Consider the following 24,468-nt stretch of genomic DNA (forward strand, 5'->3'; position numbering starts at 1 on the left):
GTTCGTATTTCCGAGACGCTCTGTTCGACTGTAAGTTTGCTGAAATCGGAGTTCATATGCTCATGCTTTTAATTTTGAAAGTTTCCAACTTTATTTTGCTTTGAGATTCGTGTCTGATCAAGATGATTTTTTGACGATGTATCAATAGTATATCATATAAAAATTCACTTGAGAAAGCACAAATCTTGATGCATATTAGAATTGAAAATCTTCAAAATTAACTCAAGATCATATGAGCTCAAAGTTTGACAAATTTATAGTCAAACTGAACATGTCGACAAAATAAAAAATCAATAACATCAAATATGTTCCGATCCGAATTCAAAGGCATTTTAAAAGTAAAAAAGTTTTTTTCTCTCAGAAAATTAAAATATTATAATTTAAAAAATTTCATACATTTCACTTCTTCCGTTCTAAATTTTTTGCTGAAAAAAAAAAAAAAAAACGAGTGTTTAATGGTTCTCCGTAGAATGCACGGCATAAAGGACTCGTCTGCGTTAAATCTTCATTGATCATTTATATCAAACAAATCAACGGCAAACGCTATGTTTGGAAGCTTCCTAAATAATTAAAAAAATTAAACTGCCAGTGCGGAGCATCCACCAACCCAAGGACGGCTATAAACAAACTCAAAAGCTCCAATAAAAGAAGGGGAAAAAACGAGCTTATGCTTTATCGCATAAATTCTCATGGATTTTAGCCATCGTCTCCTCTTCAATTTCAAATTTTCCATAAGTCATTAATTGCAATAATAACACTAAATTTTATCCCAATACAGGGGCAGATCGGGCTTTAATTTTTAGAGAGGACAAATTTATTATATAAAAAAGAAGACATCGAACAACCAAAGGCTGCGAAGACACTGATGGCTTGGAAGACGTCGAAGAGCGAAGCTGCAATTCGCAAACCTTTGCGTGCGAAGTGTCGCACATGCAAAACCAAAATTTTGGATGGAAAGGGGCAGAAGCACACGGGATAGTTGATATTAGGGCAAAAAAATATTTTGAGAAAGGGCAAAATTTCAATATATATATATATATATATATATATATATATATATATTGTGTAGTCAAAATTTTTATTTACCTTTCAAGTTAGTATATATATATATATATGGCGGGCATTTGCCCATCCTGACTCATATGGGGATCCGCCCTTTCCACTAGATAGGGTTGACTAAGTGAATCATTTTTCTTTATTATGACTATTAAGAGTTAAATTATCATTTAAATTTGACAAAAAAATTATTTCTAATACTTTCTAATCAATTTTTTTTTAGTTATATATCTACTTTTCTTAGCATAAATCAGATATAATACATCTTCTCTCATGATCGGATCATTAGAATGTCAATATTTTATGTGATCAAACTATCTAAGACGACTATCTAATATTATATGTCAGTAGAGCTACTCTAACCTTTTCATGCGTACACATTTTCGGATTATGTCTCTAAGTATAAATTCACTTATCCACTTGAGCATGCATCCTCATCTTTGTAGCACTTTATAAAAAAATAATTAAAAAAAAAAACACGGAGGACCTAAAAGTTAAACACATAAATATAACATGTCCTTAAATGATTAGAAGCTCGCTAAAAGGGCAACAATTGAAATAAAACCTATAGAGTTGTGGATCCTACATTATATAATGAAGATAATAAAAATGAAATCAAAAGAACCAAATAGGCAAAACAAAACAGCAGCAACAATAAGATCAACATATCCATGTCAACCAAAAGAGCACAAGCCACGAAGAGCATACTAATCAACTCGATATCTGAGCTGGTTGAACACACCAGCAAGCAACAAGAATTGTAATAAAGAGAGCAGGATGGTAGAGAAGCTCCGCTTAAACTACATCTCATACAACTAATAGAAAACGACCAACAATCACATATAGCCGGCCACGCGATAGCGCTATAAGGACAAAAACAAACCCCTCCACAGCAAATCACAACAACATCAACCAACAACAAAAATCGAAGACCACCAAAACAGCCAAACAACCAACAAAGTAGAAAAGGAAAAAGAACAACCAAGTTCAATACTTATCTCCCTACTTAACTTAGTTTTATGCTTCTATTTTAATGGTCAACATTCTACGCTATAAAGCAATTTAGGTCTCAACATCATCGATCTTATAAAAATTTCGCTTAAATTTAAGGGGTAATTGCATGAGATGATAATATTTTATTTTATTATTATAAATATTTTTTTCAGAGAGATATTTACAAACGTAAGATTTATAAAAACATAAATTTAGTATTAAATATTATTAATATAATCATATGCAAAGCTAAAGTAGGTAATTTTCTTATAAACTAATTCGCATCAAGCAGAGCGAGAATCTCATAGCTGATTCACTCTGTCAAACTAATTACTTACTAATCTAATAATCTTTTCATATGGTCTGCATGTGCTTCTTATCTTTATTCGAATCTTTCAGGAGTTTTGAAGTTAGAAGAATTTTTTTTTTTAAGTACTTGGAAATATATTAAAAAATAGAAAAATACAATAAATAAAAACTAAAAAATATATATCTAGAGAAACTTTGAAGATAGGTAATTTATTTTATCGATATGAACAAATTATTCTATAAATATATTTTATGATCATAATTAATATATAAAGTGGTTTATTATATTTACGGGAAATGACTTTTAATGAGTTCCTTTAATGCAATTAAGCTTTAAGATTTCATTTGGGACAACTTTCATTTTGCTTTGTTTTTCATAATGTAACTACAATTTCTGTCTGGCCCGTATATTTTGTCGTTTAAAAAAAAAATTATACTAAAAAGTTGCTTTCTAGTATAACTTTAAAGTTTTTTTTGGGGTAGCTTACTGTCTGTTTCTTAAAGCAGTTTTTGAGTAAATTTTTGTACTTGAAAGCTGCTTTAAAAAGCAGAAAGAAAGTCGTCCCAAATGAAACCTAAAAAATTACTTTTTGATATAATAACTTTGCAAAGCAGTAATAAAGTTATCACTGACTAAGCCTAAATATCTTGATTTTTTAAAAATTTCTTAAAATGAATTTTTAATTTACTTATTAGAAGTAAGTTGAAAATTTCTGATGAGTCTACTTCGGATGCTAATTTTGTTAAAATATATATATTTTTTATTTAGCTTTTTGTTAATTTTTTTATTAAACATAGTAGTTGATTTACAAGATGATTTTGATCATTTAATATTTTTAAGCTCCAATTTTTTTTTTATTATTAGGTAAAGGTGTAATTAAGTCAATTCGGCTTATATCCAGCTCGTTAGGCTGACTAAGTCAAAGTTGAGCAACCTCCAACTCAACTAGTTATGTAATGAGTCGGCTCATTAAAAAAATATTAATATAATACGTATTAAATTTAAATATTGAAATACAAAATTATTAAAATAAATAAAAATTATGAATTTATTGCAAAGACTCAACGTGAGAAGCTAAAGACAATAATGCTCTTATTCCTAACTTTTTCTATCAGCATAAAATTCATCTTTTTCTTTTAAAATTAAAACAAATCTTTTTCTTAAAAAGCTAATGCTGATTTCAAGCCCATAGGAAAAAATGTTAGGGGAATTTTTGTTGGTGGCACAAACTGTTGACTTCAATAATAATAATAATTTCAATAATGTTGATGGATGCTGTCAAAATCAACATCGACATACATCATTGCCGAGAAACTAATGCATGCCATTGATACCAATGTAGATGCGCGTCATTGATATATGACCAATTTATGCCATTGACACCAACGCCAACAACCACCAACCTTATTGATCCATATCACCAACAATGCTGATGCACGTCATCAACATGCAATGATTTTTCACCTAACATTGCCATCAAGATTGAAGCACGTCATCACCAATTAGATTGATACACACTGGCACTGTTGACACCAACATTTATGGTGACTTCATCGCTTGCTGTCACCTATAGCATTGATACATACATGCCATGGTAAATAAGGTCGATGTATGTAGTCAACACCAACACCGACGTCCCGCCAACTTCTTTATCTATTGTTGCTAATAACATGGATACAAGTCACTGTCAATACATCTGATGCATGCCATTTTCGACAAGGCCGACACTTGTCATTAGCTTGAACCTTGATGTCAAACATCAACATCAAGGATATATGCTAGGTTTTTTTGGTTTATGGTCTTCTCTTCTTTTAGGATAATGACTGAACATACCACCAATAATCTCTTAAAGAGAATTCCAATGCCTCAAAATCTCCTCACTACAGAAAAATCTATTATTACATGCTAACAAAATCCACTGGAAATTATATATTTTCGGCGGAAATTAGGTTGACGGTAAAACACACGTTGGAAACGTTGTTCCAACGGAATTTTTCTGCTGGAAACACCACCACCGGATTTACCGACGAAATTATGGTGGAAATGTATGTCAATATTCTTCGTTTATGAGTTGCTATTATCAGTGATTTTTTCCACCGGACTTTACGGTGGAATATTTTCATCAGAAATATCGTCGAATAAACTGTCGAAAAAGTTTATCGGACATAGACTGAGGCGGTTAACATTGGGCGATGGAGCGGTGTTAACAGAGGTGGCATTTGGCTGAGGTGACTAATGCAAGCGAAGCGAACTGAAATGAGCATGAAATAAAATGAGATGGAAAACGACTACGAAAAGGAAATACGGCTTTCTCTAGTAAGTTTTATGGCAGATTTTTCACTGGTAAAACTTCGTCGGGTTTAAGTGAGCCGACAAATTTTGCACCGATAATTTCCGACACTTTCCGCTGAAAAATACCGCTGATTTTATAAAAATCAACGATAAACGAAAATTTTCATGTAGTGCCTCCAAATTTAATCATGAAAATAATCTTTATAGTTTATACTTACTATATTGTATAAACACATTCCTTAATTGCGGCAAGGAGTTTTATTCAAAACATATATATTTCTATCTGTGTACGAGATCTTTGTATAATTCTAAGTTGATAAATTCTTTCTCTATTATTGCAAATAGTAAATCATACAACACGTTTCTTTTAATTTAGAAATCATTTTGTAAAAAATTATTTACAAATTATCGCTTTAAATCTGTTAAGGAATTAAACGCATCAAATTAATGGAACAAATACAAAATTCACTTAACCCTCTTCCTGGAATCAATTTATTATCAGCGTTATCATTTTGTTGTTTTATAACTAAATAAAAATGCAAATATATAAAGAGGGGTTTCATAAAAGATATATATATTTTGAACGAAAACAGTAACATTCCCTAAATGGAATGCATTTAAAATTATCTTTTACTTTAATAATTGAAATTTTATTTTAATAAATTTTGATATATTAACACAAAGAAATCTGAAGAGTATGAGAAATAATACTCTATAAGCTACAGCAGCACAGAACAGAAGAGCAGCCAAGAATTTCAAGGTTTTTAACTATGGACAAAATCGTCTTTCAGGCTCTACTTACTAAATGCGACGCACAACGTGAGGAAAGGTGATCACTGCCTGCTCTTCTTTGGGTTATATTCCCCAAAATAGGCTCTTGTTTAAGACTATTTACCTTGCTCTACATTTCTAGAACCTTGGCCATGGAGAAAGGAGAAAGAGGAAGGGGAACAGCCCTTCTTTTCTCTCTCCAATTCGACTCGAGAAGCAGATAGCTAAAACCCAGCGGTCCTTTTGGCTTGAACTCCTTTTCCTCTTGATTTGTGGCGTGGGAGGAGGAAGATGCGAGAGTTGTTGGAGTTTCTTGTTTCGGATTCTCTCCCCACTTAGAGGATTATCGTGTTCGTTTTCTCATGGCCAAACGGGTGTATCAAGTTTGGAAAGGGAGCAATGTAAGAATCTTGCACTTTACTATCTACTGAATTTGTTACTCAATGAGATTTAGCATAGAGGTACTAAAGTGTTTGTCGAGTAAATTGGGCTTGACTGATTTTGGAGGTTTTGCGAGGTTTCCGATGGTGGGATGCGCTTGCTGTGCTATTGTGTTCGGGATTTATGTTAAATTCTTTTCGTGATGCGCTGTACCTTCGTAGAATTGACAGCCTGAAAATATGTAGGTTTTCTCCTTAACTGTAGGGACCGATGAGGTTTGGTTATTGCCAGGTGGTTCGTACGTCTAGTTACTTCTTTGCTGAATTTGTCATTTGATTGCTTAATTTGGTTTTACTGGCTTCATCTTGGTTTTGATAGCACATATGGGTTTATGAACTTTATTTCTTGTGGGAGAAGCACTTCTACTAAACGTACTTATTGTCTGAGATTAAAGTTTGATTTAGACTTTTAATGTAGTTTTTGTATAGGGAAATTTACATCAGGCTTTTCATTTGAAACAGTTACATTTAATCTAAATTTGTTCTTCGTGGTTCCAGTTCCCAATTATAGTACTAAATACCAATTAAGAGGAGTATGCCTTGGAGTGGTGCATGAAATTTCAAATGCTTCTCATAGTAAATTAAGTGCAAATAAAATTTAAGTTCTAGCATTTTTGATAACCCTTGCATATCATATTTGTTTATAGAATTTTATCAGGGAGATTTAATCTTATAGTTTATTCTGTCACATACCTTATAGACAATTCTTGTACCTTTATCAAAGACCGCTGTACTAATGCTACATTGATGTATTCATTCTTCTTTGTGCTGTTAATTTAAGAAGTCAGAGGAATGAGGAGTTGAAAAGGGTATTTAGGGTTTAATAGAGACAGAAGTGAGTGAGAAAATGGATCTGAAATATAAGGAGATGATTAGAATGAAAATTCCGGCTATGAAATACATTCCTTGTTGCAATTGTCTTCCATTTGGCTTTTTAGTAAACTGTCATGTGTCAAGCACATTTAAATTATGAAAATTAGTATTAAAATGATATTAAAAGTATGAGTAGAGGTTGGATGATTTGAAAGGGTGATACCTGTAAAAGGTATTAGACATTGTATCATCCTAGAATACATTTATTCCATCAATTCTTAGTTAGCTTTGACTTTGAAACCAACAAACTACATCCACCCAGGCCCTTAGACATAGTCCAGCTAAAATCTAGTGGAAATTTGACTGTGTACTAGTGACAATATCATCTTTATCATCATTAGCCTTATCCTAATTATTTGGGGTAATTTTTAAGAATCTCTGTTGATAAAAGGAATGATATACAAGTTTAAAGCCACTAGATCTATCTACTAGAAAGAAGCTTAAATATTAAAATTATCAATTATTATATTTTATGCAAATCAATGACCATGGAAAAAATTTGAGAAATCTTATTGAATTTTGTTAGAAAATACTTGAAGATCTCAATTAAACCCTAACAAGAGAGACAAAAAAGCACGAACAATCCACAGATCCAATGGGAAAACAAGCAAAACAGTAGTTTTTATTGAAGAAATCAAACTAACAGAATAAATAATAGCAATATACAATTGATCCTCAATTCGAGAGGAGGATCTATCTCTCCCAATCCCTAGACAAAGCTAGGGCCCAAGGCACCAAGAACCAAAGGCACCAACTCAGCCACAATAATTATGCATATCCCTAACCCTAATTCTCTCTTCCTATTTAAAGCAAACAATTGAACAACAAAAACCCAAACATCCCTCCCCTAATTCCCTCCTATTTCCTTAATTATTTTCCTCTCAAATCATCCTATAAATCTGTCATCTTCAATTAGGAAATATTTTCTAATTCCCCCCCCCCCCTAAATCAGCCCCTAAATATGCCCTCGTCAATTAGGATACATTTTATAATTAATCTCCTCTAAATCAGCTCCCATACATGATTTCTTCAATTTGGAAACATTTCCTAATTAATTCCTTTTGATTAAGAACCTTTCTATGCAACCTCTTGATTAGGAAATTTTTTAATTCCCTCCCAATCAAATTTGTCAGCTCCCATTGCCTCCCCCAAGTCACATGGTCTCATGACTTTAACCCCGGCCTTGATTTCTAATTTGAGTCCCTTCATGAAATTACCCTCCAAAACGGTCTTCGATAGTTGATTTAATTGACTGGCCAAGTACTCAAATCTCTTGTGGTAATCATCCACTGATCCTTCCTACACTAGTGCAAAGAACTGCTCATACAAATCCCCTCCTCTGTCGGTTTGAAAATGTTCCAATAAGCATTCCTTGAACTCACTCCAACTCCGTATTAGAATTCTCATGTCTCTCCACTGGTATCAAGACAACGCATTCCCTTCTAAACATAAGCCCGATGCCGTCAGATTTTTCTCCTCCGTCAACCCGTTGATGGTGCAATACCTCTCCACCTTGTAAATCCACCTATGTGCATAATCCCCTTCAAAAAAATGAGCATTTTCAACTTCCGTACATTCGGATCTCCCCCGTTTCCCCAGATTCCTCCATAATTTTCCCTTTTCCAAGTTTTTGGCCCTTCCCATGTCTCCCGATCTTCCCTTCCACGCTTATACCCAAACACCTCTTCGCTTTCTCCCATTTTCCCTTCAAAATCAGCACCCCTCTGTTAGACCGGTCTAGCCCGTCCATGCGGGACTGGCCCAGACGCGAACAGGGCGGAATTTTTTTGCCCGCTGGGATGCCGTGCGAGCCGCATGCCGTGCGGGAGCCAAATAGGAAAGAATTTTGGGGGAATTAAGAGGGAAATTTGAATGTAGGGATTGTTTAGGGAATTCCTTTGATTTATATGCATTAAATAGTTTGTTTTCCTAGGGTTAGGGCATCTTGAATTTGGGGGAAATTTGAGATCTCTTAGATTTAGATTTTCTTTGGGCTCTAGCGACGTCTAGGGATTCGGGTGAGATCGATCCTCCTCTCGAATTGAGGATCAAGTGTATCTTGCTATTTTCCGTGTTCCTTTCATCAAATAATATAAATTATCTATTGTTTTTGTGATTTTGTGTGGATTTTTGTGAAGATTCTCGCGTTTCTCAAAGATTGATAGGAAATACTTGAGATCTACAAGTGTTTTATATCAAATTGGTATCAGAGCAAGTCTTGGGACTGTCCGTGGGTTGATTTTGGTGAAGTTCGACGCCCAATTTTTGGTCGAGAAGGGACGAAGTGCTGTTTTTTTAATCCAAATCCGGAATTTTTGGATTTACAAAAGTTCGGATCGAGATGGCGGCCAAGAAAGTTGATGAGCTAGAAGAAAGGCTTGAAGGGGAGATGAACCAAATCAAGACAACGGTGGAGGAAATGATTTTCTCCATGGAAGGACAAGTAGCCGATCTCCGGGATATGATAAAGAAAATGTTGGAGATCCAAAACCAAACGGCGGCTTTCGCGGCAAAAGAGGAGGAAAGAAAAAACATGAATTCTGAAATTCTTAGGGAGGAAGATGAGGTGGAAATCGTGGAGGGAGAAAGAAGGAAACTCTATCTGGAGCCTTTCCAGAGGGAGTATAGAGGAGGTAGGTATGGGGAAAAGCATGGGTATGGAGGGACGGAGCAAAGGGGTGCTGATTGGGAACACTGGGAGGGACATTATGGTCGCTGAGGTGCTGATTTTGAAGGAATAAGAGGGGAATTCGAAGAGGGTTTGGGCTATGATAGGGCAAGGGAAAACCGGGTGACGTGGGGTGGGCCGAGCACTTGGGAGAGGGGAAGCTATGGAGGAATAAGGGGGAATGGTGGAGATCAACAGGTGAGAAAGTTGAAGATGCCTATCTTTGAGGGGGAGGATGCGTATGGGTGGATATATAAGGTGGAGAGGTACTTTGTCGTTAATGGGCTAATAGAGGAGGAGAAACTGACAACAGCAAGCCTATGTTTGGAGGGAAAGACACTGTCATTGTACCAGTGGAGAGACAATTGGAGACCTATCAGGGATTGGAGGGAATTCAATGATTGCATAATAGAACGTTTCCAAACTAACTAGGGAGAAAATTTCTATGAGCAATTCTTTGCTCTGGCATAGGAGGGATCAGTAGCGGATTACATGGAGCAGTTTGAGCACCTAGCCAGTAGGGTGGAGCGATTATCAGATACAATATTGGAGGGGAACTTTATGAAGGGGTTGAAGGCAGAGATCCGAGCAGCAGTGAAGGTTTTGATGCCTTATGACTTAGGGGAGGCCATGAAGTTGACCCAGCTGGTGGAAAATCAGAAGAATCTAGAGAATGGAGCTAGGAGCAACAACTCAGTGGGATCTTACAGGACGACGACCACTCTTCTGGCACCCATGGGGCCTTCATCAGGCAATATTAATGAGACCACTAGGGAAAAGCCAATAGGAGGAGGGAGTGGGGAAAATTTCAAGAGGCTGACAGAGAAGGAGATGCAGGAGAGGAAGGCAAAGGGGTTGTGTTTTAGGTGCGAGGAGAAGTATACGCTAGGACGTCGGTGCAAGGATCGAACTCTTCAGGTTCTCACCGTCTGTGATGACGAGGAAACTGAGGAGGTGAGGGGGAGTTAGAGGAGGAGAGGGAGGTGAGGGGGAGTTAGAGGAAGATAGGGAGGAGAAGTTGCATTTAAATCTGGCCGAGGTTTCCCTGAATTCAGTAGTACGGTTCACCTCGAATCATACGATGAAGGGGAAGGGGGAGATAGCAGGCATGAAGGTGGTTGTTTTGATTAACAGTGGGACTATCCATAATTTCATTTCCACTCAGATTGTCAATCAACTGGGAGTGAAATTGGTGGACACCGGTTGTTATGGGGTGATGATGGGTACAGGGAAGGTGGAGAAAGGCTAGGGGATCTGTAGAGGAGTGGTGTTGACCATCTAGGGGATTCAGGTAAGGGAGGATTTTCTCTCACTAGAGTTAGGAAGTACTGATGTCATTATGGGAATGAAATGGTTGCAAATCTTGAGGGAAACCAAGGACAATTGGGGAGCACTCACGAAGGAATTAATGATGGATGGGAGAAAGGTGGTTATAAGGGGAGATGCAGGGCTATCCAAAGCCATGGTATCGCTTAAGACAATGGTTAGGAGCCTACAAGAGGTGGGGGAAGCTTATTGGGTGGGACTACACAAGATGAATGTGATCAGGATGGAGGAGAGAGGGGATGTTTCTCTTTCAGGGCAACCCCTATTTCAACAATTTGGTAAGGATTTTCTGCCACCTCAAGGATGGCCACCTCCACTAGAACACGAGCATATCTCCACCTTGAGGACAAGGTGGATCTTCAGGAGGGGAGTATTGTTAGACCGATCCAGTCGGTCCACGCGGGACCGGCCCAGACGCGAACATAGTGGAATTTTTTCGCCCGCTGGGATGCCGTGCGGGAGCCAAATAGGAAAGAATTTTAGGCGAATTAAGAGGGAAATTTGAATGTAGGGATTGTTTAGGGAATTCCTTTTGATTTGTATGCAAGAAATAGTTTGTTTTCCTAGGGTTAGGGCATCTTGAATTTAGCGGAAATTTGATATCTCTTAGATTTAGGTTTTCTTTGGGCTCTAGCGGCGTCTAGAGATTTGGGAGAGATCGATCCTCCTTTCGAATTGAGGATCAAGTGTATCTTGCTATTTTCCGTGTTCCTTTCATCAAATAATACAAATTATCTACTGTTTTTGTGATTTTGTGCGGATTTTTGTGAAGATTTCTCGCTATTTTTCGAAGATTGATTGGAAATACTTGAGATCTACAAGTGTTTCCTATCACCCTTCTACCATAATCCCCCTCTTTTCTCTCCCAATCAGCACCCCTTGGTTCATGCTCCTCCATAATCGCGCCTCTCTCCATGCCTTCCACCTTTCTCCTCCATGATCTCCACATCGTTTTCCTTCCTACGACATTCAAAATTTGTAGTTCTTCTTACCGGCCCCTTTGTCTTCGATGCTGCCATTTGAATTTGATTTTCTAATTTCTTCTGATGAAGATCAAAAACTTTTTGTTTTACGGATGAAATTCTATCTTCCACCGTTGCTTCAATTTGGCTCATCTACCCTTGGAGGCGTTCCTCAAACGCATTCACTTTCTTGGCTGCTATGGATACCCTGATTTTTGTTGGACTCAAAAATCTGAATCTAGATTCCAAAAACAACAAAACACCCCCATTCCGTTTAAAGTTCAGCAGCTGATTTTCTCAGAAAAATCCCCCAAATAGTCCCAAAATCTGCTATGATACCAATTTGTTAGTAAATACTTGAAGATCTTAAGTAAACCCTAACAAGAGAGACAAATGATCCACAAATTCGATGGGAAAACAAGCAAAACAATAGTTTTTATTGAAGAAATCAAACTAACGGAATAAATAATAGTAAGATATAATTGATCCTCAATTTGAGAGGAGGATTAATCTCTCCCAATCCCTAGATGAAGCTAGGGCCCAAGACACCAAGAAGCAAAGACACCAAATCCGCCACAATAATCATGCATACCCGTAACCCTAATCCTCTCTAGTCTCTTCCTATTTAAAGAAAACAATTAAACAACAAATACCCGAACATCCCTCCCCTAATTCCCTCCTAAATCATCCCATAAATCTGCCCTCTACAATTAGGAAACATTTCGTAATTAACCCCCCCCCCCCCCCCCCAACACAACACACACACACACAAATCAGCCCCTAAATATATCATCTTCAATTAGGAAATATTTCCTAATTAATCCCCTATAAATTAGCTCCCATATATGCTCTCTTCAATTAGGGGCATCTCCTAATTAATTCCTTTTGATTAAGAACCTTCCTAAACAACTCCCTCTTGATTAGGAAATTTTCTATTTCTCTCACAATCAAATTTGGTTGGTCTATCAAATTTCCAGAGTTTCTTAAAAATTGCTGTGTTGAAATTATGGCACGAGTCATGCAACAATGCCTGATGTTTGTGATTAATGATTACGAGATTTAAAACTATCTTCTTATCCTAGAGTAACTTTTATTTTGAGAATGAAAGCAGTGCAGGCTTTCCCAATATCTTTTATATGATCTATGGTAGCAGATAAGTTATTAACCAGGTTCTTCAAAAGCTATAAAAAATTCAGATTTTCACTTGTCTAATGTGAGAGTACTTTTGGAAGATGGAAGTTACTCCAAAAAGAATACATTCTTTATGTATAAAACTTTGCTGTAACTCACAATCCTATGCAAATTCAGTATAAACTCATCATCCAAAGGGATTGCCATATGAGATGCAACAAATGTGAAGTGAACATTTTTCATACGACCATTAAGGAGGTGTTTATGTATGGATATGTGAGCATTTGGTTAAAGAAGGCTCATGGAACTGGTAGGAAAATATTGTACCAACACAAGCAAATTTCCCAAAACACCCCTTAATGTGCTTTTAGTAGACTGGGAATGCTTCCGAGTTAATAACTGGTCTCTGTGAAATCTCGTTCTTAGGAATTATGCTTTTTGGCACTCAATCTTGAGCTCTATTATTTTTTATTTATGTGTTTCTTCGATGACTATATATGGTGGTTTTCTTCTAGGATATTGAAATTCTAGAAATCTTGATCTTTCTCATTCGTTATATACACTTTGGTTGGCTAGGTTTCTTAGAGAATTTGTAAGACTTCACAATGTATGCGATAAAAAAACAATTTTTATCACTGTTTTACTGCACATTTTTTTAAAAAACACTTTTTTGATAACTCTAGTTTAGCTTCTTCTTATCTCATTTTTACTGTAGTGGTTTGAGGAGAGGAAATATCGGAAATACCCATCACGGTCTCATCCTTATGACTTTATTTCTACATTCGGCTCTTCTAGCACGTAATTGATACCGATAAATATGTATATGTAATCTTATTTGAAGCTAAAACACGGAAATTTTGTAATATTTGTGATTATAATGTCTCTCTCTTTTGTATTTAAAATTTGGAATATTTGTGATTGTATGGTCTCTCTCTCTTGTATTTATTTAAGGTGCATCTTTATCAATCTTGGTTGTTGCTTCTTTTAAAGCCTTTTTAGCATCTCTTGTTACAATAATTTGTAATGAAGTATAGCTTTAGATTGATGACCTTAAAAATTTGAGCTCAAGAAGTTTGATTGGTAAAAAAATTTGGTCTTTAGAGAGTTGAGATGTATGAAGTTCTTGTCAAGGTTTGTTAAAAGCACTCATAAGGTGCTCGAAGATTCAAAAATGATGAGTGAAGAAAAGGTAGAGATTGATGAAATTGTACTTACAATGATCCAAATGTATTTGATGGAGTAGCTCTTATTGGAGGTCATAAAGGAGTCGACACTTGAAGGTTTATGGCTTAAATTGGAATCCTTCTTCATGGCCGAAAGCTTCTCCAATAAATTTCATCTCTAGTAACTGTTATATTTGTTGTGTATGTCGGAAGGTATACCAATCAAGTCACATCCTACTCAATCTATTTCATTTATTTGTGATTTAAGAAATATTGATGTGATTGTAAATGATGAGGATCATATTTTTATTATTTTTGTGCTATTTACCTCTTTTTATGAGTATTTTTGTGACACTTATATGAAAGAGATAATGTAAGCTTAAACGATGTGAAGAATTCTCCTTTGTTAAAGACATGATTTTTAAGCTAGAGGATGTTGATGAAAAAATCAAGGTGAGAGCTTGTTTATGAGGGGATAGCAATGGGAATGGGTCTACCTTTAGAGACAAGTCTATTGGTTGGACAGATTTATTTTTATTTGAAGAAGGGCACATCAACAGAGATTGTATAGCTTTGAAGAGAAAATAGAAACGAGCAAGGAACATCCATAAGGAGAATATGATAGAAGATGCGAACACAATTGATATAAATTATGGTGGTGCTTATGGGTACTTGACTAGTCATGCTCTTGTCTTATGCATTATGATAGGTCCCCCCCCCACCCTCCCCCCCCCCTCTAATTTTAAACCATATAAGAAGTGTGTGTACGTAGGAAGTAATGGTATGTGTAAGGTAATAGGATTAGACACTTTTTACACGGGGAAATAAAATTGATGTTGAGGATATTGAGATCATCAAGATTTGTTGGGGGTTTTGTGGTTGTCATAAAGATGAGATTCATACGACTATATGTGTTGTAGGTTGCAACTTCAGTGCTTGCTTCAGTTATTTTTTCATCCGTGTTGGGGCACCATATTTTGGGAAGCAGAGGAGTTTGTGTTGCAGTGTATGAGTTTTCTGAGTTTATAGAGATCATCAAATTTGCAAGGGTTTTGTGGTTGTAATAAACACGAGTCTGAGGACTATTTGTGTTGTGTGCAACTTTTGAAGTTGCTTTAGTTTTTTTTTCTTTTAATATGCATTGTGGCACCGTATTTTGGGAAGTAGAAGAGATTTAGTTTTCAAGGTATAGAAGAAGTTTCTAAATAAGTTCAGGGATAAGATGATAGAAATAGCTCAGGTGCTTAAGTTGATCAAGCTTGCGTTGCACAATCTTTTGTGGTGCCAGGTCATGCTATCGCAACATTTGAGGTGCGTAGATTGTCATATCAAGGATATGAGCATTCATTGCATGTCCATGTTCAAGTTTATTTGCACTTTTTAGAATGCAACATTTGTGAGATAGAAGTTTATCTTAAGTATTTAGTTCTTGTGTTCTGTAGGGATGATGAGGTTCGTGCTGCTGAGCTCTTTTGGGCTTTGGAAGGTTATGATGGCCAGTTTGGAAAGATGGGGATTTGGAGGAGATTTCGTTTTGCCACAGCATTGAGAGAAAATAATGAAGTGCGGGGGGAAGGTGGGTGGGGGAGGGTTGTGAAATCCTATTCTCAAGGATTACACTATATGATGCTTGGCCCAATCCTTCGGGTTATGTTCTTTTTAGGTTTATGTGTAATAGCCCAATCTCTTAACTATTGAGATATTATCCATTTTGGCCTAAGGGCTTTACGATTTTATCTTATTGGTGTACCTTACCAAGAATTTTTTGGGATGAGCACGCTTACTTGCGGAGTTTCTTAAATAAAATTCAAACCATTACACTGAGAGGCCCTCAATGTTTAAGAGTTTAGCTTCTTTTTACATAAGAGTTTCACATTGTATGCCTCTTCAATGGTTTTATATTCTAATGTTTTGAAATCTTCGTGCATGATTGTACTTAGGTTATTAGTAAAGTGCTTGGTGAGCGTTATTATGTTGTACACCACAATTGTAGCTTCTTGTTAGGAAACAAGTGCAAAAATAAAAAAAGAGCTTGGCTGAAATTTGGAATTTCAGCAAGGTTTAAGCAGAATTTAAGGTAAATCATGTGGCAAAACATTAAGGAAACTTGATAATTGATGAAAAGTGAAAGAAAACGAACAAGGTACAATGGAACTTCAATTCGAGAGGAAGACCCGACTCTCCCAATCCCTAGCCGGCGGCTAGAGCCCGAGCAAACCTAAGAGAAATCCCAATTTCAGCAAAAAACAAAGATAACCCTAACCCTTCCTATCTATTTAAAGAATACACATATAATTATAATTACTAAACTAACCTTCCCAAATTTAATTCCCTCCTAAACTGCCCCTCTTTAATTTTGTATTCAAATAATGGGCTCCACAAGGGGGGTCGGCGGCTGTTTCGTTTGCCTGGAGTAAACCAGGGGCCGACCCAATACCAGGGCTGGTTGGATCGGTCCTTCTTGGATCAGTCTAACACTTTTTTGCTAGTGAATCTGATCATCTAGGTTTGACTGAAGTTGAATGGTGTCAATAGACGTCTTTGTGGTTGTTTTCTTTCTTGAGTTGCACCATTCTCAATCCCGCTTGTTGCTTCTACTTCAAGTTTTTGACTCCTCTAGTTGTAACATAAAATACTATGATTGAGGAATATAGATCTGGTGGAGGAATAGGGCTACTCTTATATCGAGATTAGTGAGAGGATTTGTTGACTTTTTCTTGTAAGCCATGCTCTTTATGATTTGGATGCCTTGGGGTGCTGCCCAAGAGAAAATGAGAGGCATTGGTAGGTTAACCTTAGCTGAGAATTGAAGATAGGGAGAGATGAATTGAGTAGAAAGACCATTTAGTTATTTCAAGCTTAATTATTACAACCTTAGGCCTCATTTTTAAATGTGGGCTCCAAAAATTTGACCCCGGCCTCCGCCCACTGTTACTTTTATCTTTCGGCAAGGGAGTTTTAACGAACTAATGGGGTAAATTTTGGAAGGCAGATGAGTTTATAGATAAGACACTATCCAAAGATTTCGCCCTCATTTTGCGAGGACTTTATGATCCGAGTTCTGGTTTCCTATAGGCGCAAACCCCTATAGTTAATTAACCCTCCCACTAACGAGATAGAACTTTCGATTAAGGCTAGTTGTCAATCAGATACGTAGAAATACGTCTTATATGGCATATAGTAGCAGCATAGAGCCATAGACTTGAAAATTGAAAGTTTGAAGAGTTATAAGATTTGATATTTAAGAAAGTTTCATATTTAAAATTAGAAATTTCACCACCTTGCATTCAAAGAGGATGGTGGGGAAATGGATGATAGGCCCGATCAAGATCCCATGGTTCCATCATCCCGGGCCATCGTGGTCTCTAGTCTACTTAGTCAGAGGAGTTAGTCGACCCAACCTGATAGAAGGATTCTTGTCGGCAGCCATGGGTTGCTTCGTCCAAGGGGACCTTGTAGACCTGGGTTGGATATTTGTCTAAGGGGACAAATTTAAATCCACCTTAGCTAATAGAGGGCTTTGTGCCCTATTGATTCATATCTCAAGGATTTGATGTCAATAAGGAGCGTATTGACTCTGACCATAACCAATATTTCATGGTGCCATTTGGCGGCAAAACGACTTGGTTCAGAGGGCCTTGGGTCATAACCGTTTATCCTGTGGTATCATTTGACGGCAAAATCGTCGGTCAGAAGACATGTACCACATCCTTATTGGCAGGAGGTTGTTTGAGAATGGTTCCTAGTGATATTTTCGACTAGGCATTTAGCTCATGTGAGCTGAAGTTAATTTTAATTTGTTCTTCTCGACAAACTGTTGCGGAGAGTGGATAAATTTTGCTTTAAGTGGTTTGATCTCAATTTTAAGCATTATGAAATTTGATGATTTTTCAGGGATTTTTGGATTTTGGACTTTCATGGGTATTTGGGTGGAATTTGAAATATTTGGAGTTAACCCCTCATGTTGAGATTTTCGTTCAACACGGCCATCATCGGGGTGTACGAGGTCATTTTCATTTATGGATTGAACCTTGTCGACTCCGTCGAGTTATCGACAAAGGATCGGGTTTCGTAGGCTTTATGCTTTATTAGTGAATTCTCTTGATTATAGGCCTTGAAGATCTAATATGAATGTATTAAAATAAATATACCGGTCATCACAACCATATATTTATTCGAACCCTGTCGACTCTTATTGATCCGCATTGAAGGATCAGGTTCGAATTTGAATTTATTAACCTGCACAGCATCCATAGACATCACGTGTATACTAATAACACGCTCGCTGGGTCCCATGCGGGTGTTTGGAGGCATTTTATAACTATTGGTTGAATCTTGTCGACTCTTATTTACCTTCTTAGGAGGATCGGGTTCATAATGTATTCATTTATTGACCCGCGCAACATCCCTAGACGCACGTGTGTACCAATAACACGCTCGTCGGGACCCATGCCGATTTTTTTTGTAATTGTATTTACCCATTGTGTATCTTATGTGTATACAAACTACGGTGCATGTACGGGGGTATTTTGTAATATTTATAAACGTCTTCTGTCTGGTTTCATGAATGCGCGGATCCGATGGCATGTCGTAGCAGCTTTTGAATTGAGTTGTCCGCTGCTTCGTACATGTAGACTGTCGTGCACTACTTGCTGCTTTCTGCAGGTGGATTGTAGTGCACTAACTAATCTCCTATCTTAGGATATAGGTGAATCGTAGCGTTGTCACCTGAATCTCATGAGATATTTCATTGTTCTGTATAGACTCCCTTTTCTCATTCACCGGGAGGTTCTTCTGGACTTTGAAATCAATGACCGCTGCTTTGAAAAGAACTCTTTTTAAGATCTTTAGAGTAGTAGACTTATTATTTTCGATATTTGTGGATGCCAGAACTGTTTTCTTCCTAAGTATAGAACCAAGAAAAATTTTTGGAACACCAGGAAGTTTAGTTCGAATTTGCTCAAACATCTCTTCCCTTCTGCCAAGGGGTGTCCATCTCTATATATCGAGTTATCTTTATACCCGACGACCTTGCAGCATCTCGATCACCGCTACTGTAGATGATATCTATACTTGTGTCCACAGTGGTTCGTTGTGCTTACGATATACCCACTGTTGTTATCCACAAGTGGCTCGTGTGTATTTACAGGGGCCCGCTGTATTCACTACGACCTCCTGGAAGTATTCGTAGAAGAGTCATTGTTCCTGCATCATATTCACCTTTCACAAATCTCAGGTGGTTTGATGTACTTGTTTGCAAGGACGAATCTTCTACCATCAATTGACAGTGTTGCCATCTCAATCTGCAGGCATTGTTGCTTGTGTTGGAGATTCCAATAGTGCATATAGGACACACATATGCGTTCTACAACCATCTTATTGTCTTTGCAAGTATGGTGCGTTTGATATCATAGAGATTGTTTTAGGAGTCTATTACATCATGCTTATACATGTTTGTGATGTATTACAAATCCTTCACATTCGCTCACAAACATGTGTCGAATGTATAGCAGGCCTCCTACAAAGGATCGTAGGTACTTGCACTTGTTGTGTATCAAATCCCCTCTGCTTATAGGGGACATGCCTTATTTTACGTCATTATGAATGCCTACAGCTGAAAGGAAAATGTTCAAATTTTATGAAGTTTTATGATATTACTGAATATTATTTATCATGCACGAAACATTGTAATATTGAAGGTTCATATCCTTCTACTAAACTAACAGGTTTATACAAAATGGATGATATGCATATATGTTATAGTTTTTTTACTATATTTTTATGTGAAAATGAATTTTCCAATAAATTTAACTATTTTTTATTCACATGTAAATTTTATATGCATTGAAAATAATGCAATAAGTTGAATATGATGCATCTATGTTGTATAGGCATCTTAACAGTTGTGGTAGACTCCTTACATCCTCCTTGTCGATTACATGTTGTGTGCACAATGGGTCTTCTACAAATGTCGACAGACATTTACATTTGTTATACGTCGTCCGCCTTTATTTGTGGGAGAGCAGGGTACTCACTTACAATCAAGTGAAATTGATTGTATGAAGACTGCATTTGCTTCAAACATTTCGAATACACCTTCGTTGTTAGCTCGTTGTATGTTGGATTCTTTTGTCGCTCGTAGGTGAGCCACATTGCATGTGACATGTCCTTTGTTGTTTGAGTTTGTTTTGAGTCCAGGTGTTCAAGTAAAGTTTAGATTTGCAAGTCCAGTGCAAATCTTTTCATATTCGTTTGAGTTTGTTCCCTTGTACGTGACTCTGTACTGTGCATATATTTGAGCCCAAGTTTAGTTCATTGATCTTTGTTTGGATGCTCAAGATTATTAGTAAACTCTTTTATATTTCCAACGTGATCATTACTTTGATTTTTCAAAGCATGTTCATTCAAGTCCACTTTCACAAGTCATTGCTTGAGTTCAAGTATCAAGCTCAAGTTTTATGTCCCCTGTAGTCCAACTCAAGTACTCGCTCGAGTTTAAATTGTTCAAGCCATTAGTGTTCAACCCGAGTTCAGAGTACAAATTCAAATTCACTTTTTTTTGTTTTAGTAGCAAGTTCAAGCTCTTTTTAATCAAGTTTGATTTAGGTTTTGTTCATTTATTCAACTTTGAGTTTAGCCCATTCAATGTTCAAATTCGATGTCCAAGTCCTTGTTCTTTTGAGTTCAAACTAGGTCCAAATGCAGTCTTATATTTACCCAAAATTTCAGCAGCATTCTAGCGTCTCCCTTGTTTAGAGAAAAATTACGGAAAACTGGGCCTCCCGCCATGCTAGAGAAAAGTGTGTACGGTAGGTGCCCTCGTACGAGGACACCGCGGTTGTAAAATTTGTCCCCACCACGCTAAGAAAAGCGTGTATGAGTCTTCTACAGGTACCTATTGCAAGAGAGAAGCAGTTGTTTTCCTGCAGGTACAAAGCCGTGTACGGGTACTTAAGAGTTGTCCTAGCCACACTAAGAAAAATGTGCACCAGGCTTACCTGCCTTGTCGTATGCGTCGCACCGGGTTCCCTCTAAGCACTCTAAAAAAAGTGTGTATAGGTGGTTGACCGGCTCGTCACACACACCGAAGACAGGATTTTGGAGTCAAGGGTTGCTCACCTACCTCGTCGTAGGTGTCGCACCGGGTTTCCTTCGCACCACGCTAGAGAAAAACGTGTATGGGCGGTTTGCCGGCCCGACATGAACGCCGAGGTAAGAGAGGATTTTTGCATTTATTTATTATCAATTAATTAATAATAATTAATTACAATTTAAAAATAATTAATTATAACTGATAATAATCAATTTAAATTAAAATAATTAATTATAATGAATATTAATAAATTATAGTTAATTAATAATAATAATAATAATAATTAACCATAATAATTATAAATTAATTTTAATTAAAACTGATTATTATTAACAATAATTAAATATAATTAACTATTATTAATAATAACTACTTATAATTAAATAATAATAATGATAAAAATAACCCCCCCCAATCCCTCTCTGTTTACGGGAATTGGCCGCAGAAGCGCGCGAAAGGGAAAAGCTACCTTCACAACCACGAGCTCCCGTTGTTGCTTCCGATAAAAAATGTTGGAACTTCCGAACCGATAGGATAGGAAGGTCGTTGAAGGCGCGGGGTTGGCAGCAGCAACAGAGCCAAGTAAGCATGCGAAATGGAGAAAGTTAACTTCACAGCGAGCGACTCATATTGTTGCTTCCAATCAAAATGTCAGAACCTCCGAACCGGCGGGAAAGGAAAGTCGTGGAAGGTGAGAAGTCGAGCAGGGTCAAAGAAATCGAAGAAGCCCGCGAAGAGGAGGAGACTACCTCGACTGCAAGTGAGCCCCGATCGTTGCTTTCGATCAAAGTGTCGTGACTTCCGATCTCTCAGGAAATTCGTCGAGCAAGCAAAGTCGAACATACATGAGAGAGGGAGAGGGAGGAGAGTCGAGAGCCAAAAGAGGCCGAAGGCTTTGTTCTTGCGGCCTTTTAACGACGCGAGGTCGTGCGAGCAACGTGGGGAGAAACGACGTCTGCGTGCGAGCGACGTGCGAACGATGTATGTGGGATGGCTTCCGACAGGTACGCACAATCTTTTTTTTTTCCTCTTTTTTTTGTTTCATTCGGCATGTCAACATTAGAACGATAGGAGTCAATCTATGTCTATCCACAATTTCAACTAAATGCACTAATTTAGGAATGTCCTTATTTTATAACCTTCATTTACTCAAATTGTAGATAACTATAACTTAAATTAAAAAAAATCCATTGGATCTCTCCTCAAAGGTCATAAACCATTAAAATTAAAGGGAGAAAATGGCAATGAGAATGTGATACGCCTTAGGTTTCACAAATTAGGGTTTGCCCTAATTTCCTCTCCAAAAGGAGAAATTTTTCCACCAAAACCAAATGAGAAACAATCACAAGAGGGTTGAGATGAAAAGTAAGAACCTTTGCATTAGAAAGCCAAGAGAAAACAAAATAAGTTTGTCCACTTCGAGAAGGACAAGATCTCCCACAAGAAAACCCTAGAAAAGCACAAGAAAAAGACTAGAGGAAGGAAAACTAGAAAGAGAATACACTTTTCATAATGCCAAAAAACTAAACCCTAATGGCTCCCTTCATACCCTTTCCAAAAGATCCTCCCATCCCCAAAATACCCCCACTTAAGTGGGTGGGTCCCCTTGGTCCAGCCAGTTCCCCGCCCCCCCTCTCTTCCGCCTGTAGACCCGCACGGGTCCAGGCGGGACCGGTTCACCCGGTCCATCAGAATGTTGGTGGTTTCTTTGATTTTCTCCATATAAATTTCTTTCCTATCCTATTTCGTCACCCCTTCTAAGTTTTGAAACAGCTAGTTTGCAATTTATCCTCTCAATTTTTTATGTGCAAGTTTATTCTTCCAAGGCTGAACTTTCAATTTGTTTTTTGGTTTGCCTTTTTGGACCATGACTTCGTTTATGTTATTTGCTCAGATAGATACAATTAACTATAGAGCAAGGATGACTTGAAAATAAGATCAATACTTAACTAATGTTGTTGATTTTAATTACATCAACACTAAGAATTGTTTTTCAAGCTAAATAGCTTTTATGTGACCATCTCATTGATGACTTTTTATTTATTGATAAATTCCGTCTATATCATTTCTTTAGCAGAACTCATCTTTATAGTGCCCAACCTTCCAATGAGGCTATTTTATTTTGGTTGATCTCAGATTGATCAATTTTGAATGAAGTTGATGTTGATGTACTGTGGTAATCAATGAATTGTACATGCATAAAAATATTAATGCAAAAGAGAATTCGTCCTTTTCGTATCCTCCTTTGAAGCATTTCTTTTAAAAGAGGGATATCCTTTGAATCCATTAAATCTGTCTCAAGATCATATATGGCCTCTTGGGTGTATGGTCGACCTCTTTTGATGCTCACCCTATAGTACTATTGGCTCATATGCATATTTTCTTGAACTCTTGTAAAACTTCTTTATAAACATGTGAATAAGTAGATTAACAAGACGTGCTCTTTGAAGGCCTTCATTTATCTTCTCTCTTTGTGAGGCAATTCTTTTTTTCTTCATATTGTGTTACGGGTACCTTTTGCACCAGTCTTTTTACGAGTCACGAACTTGTTACGATCTGTTTGGACATATGATTTATGAAATTGGACAATGACTCTTCAAATTTCCTCTTCTTAACCTTTCACATTTCTTGATTAATGGGTTTTGACTTGTGTAATTTCCTAGGTTTTTACTCAATCTCATACAATCCATTATGAAATCCCTATTAGTTGCAGTTATGCTCTGATACTAACTTAATATGGAATTGAGATACAAGAGACTTATGGAATTGGTAGGAAACATTAGGTCATGCGAATACACATTTATTGATGAATAAGTCTTTTATGATATAATAGAGAAGAAAAGAGAGGAATCAATGACCTAATTCTTCAAAACCATGCCTTTTAGGGCTTTGTAAAACCTGTCAATGTGTCCTAGAAAGAGAGGCTCGAGTAGTCCTCCTTAGCCAAGAATTGGAGGGGGGTGAGGAAAATGATAAAAATTTATCGAATTGCTTTAAGCTTAATTCTTATATCCTAAGGCTTTCTATTTATAATAAAATAAATGTCAATCCATGTCTATCCACAATTGTAACCAAATGCACTATTTTAAGAATACTTATTCAAAATTTTTTTTCTTTGATTTTAGGGTTCACTATAATTTCAATGCACTTTATTTCATATTTTAAAGGATTTTTTGAATTAAAATTTTATAAATTTTTAGAATTATTAATGGATTTTCCTTTTATTAAATTAGAGTTTCGTTGTTAACCTCCTAGATGAGCTACAATCTTCATAAAATTTGAACCATAAACCCTTTGAGGGTCTAAGGATCAATCCCAAATAATTTGAGCTTATTTAGAGCTATTTATAATTTATTGATTTTAATATTAAATTAATTAAAAAACAAGGAA

The 24,468-nt window shown here is 36.8% G+C and overlaps 1 protein-coding gene across 1 annotated transcript in view; it reads left to right on the forward strand.

The window, feature by feature from the left end:
- The first annotated feature begins 5,515 nt into the window (after positions 1 to 5,515).
- Positions 5,516 to 24,468, forward strand: part of LOC110112319 (protein S-acyltransferase 8-like) — a 43,974-nt gene continuing 25,021 nt past the window's right edge. The window contains exon 1 of the mRNA XM_020844507.2: positions 5,516 to 5,823. Within this exon, the coding sequence (XP_020700166.1) occupies positions 5,785 to 5,823 (39 nt within the window). The 5' untranslated portion in view covers positions 5,516 to 5,784. The remainder of the gene's footprint in view (positions 5,824 to 24,468) is intronic.

Source organism: Dendrobium catenatum, unplaced genomic scaffold (assembly GCF_001605985.2).
Source record: "Dendrobium catenatum unplaced genomic scaffold, ASM160598v2 fragScaff_scaffold_621, whole genome shotgun sequence".
NCBI classification, from domain to species: Eukaryota; Viridiplantae; Streptophyta; class Magnoliopsida; order Asparagales; family Orchidaceae; genus Dendrobium; species Dendrobium catenatum.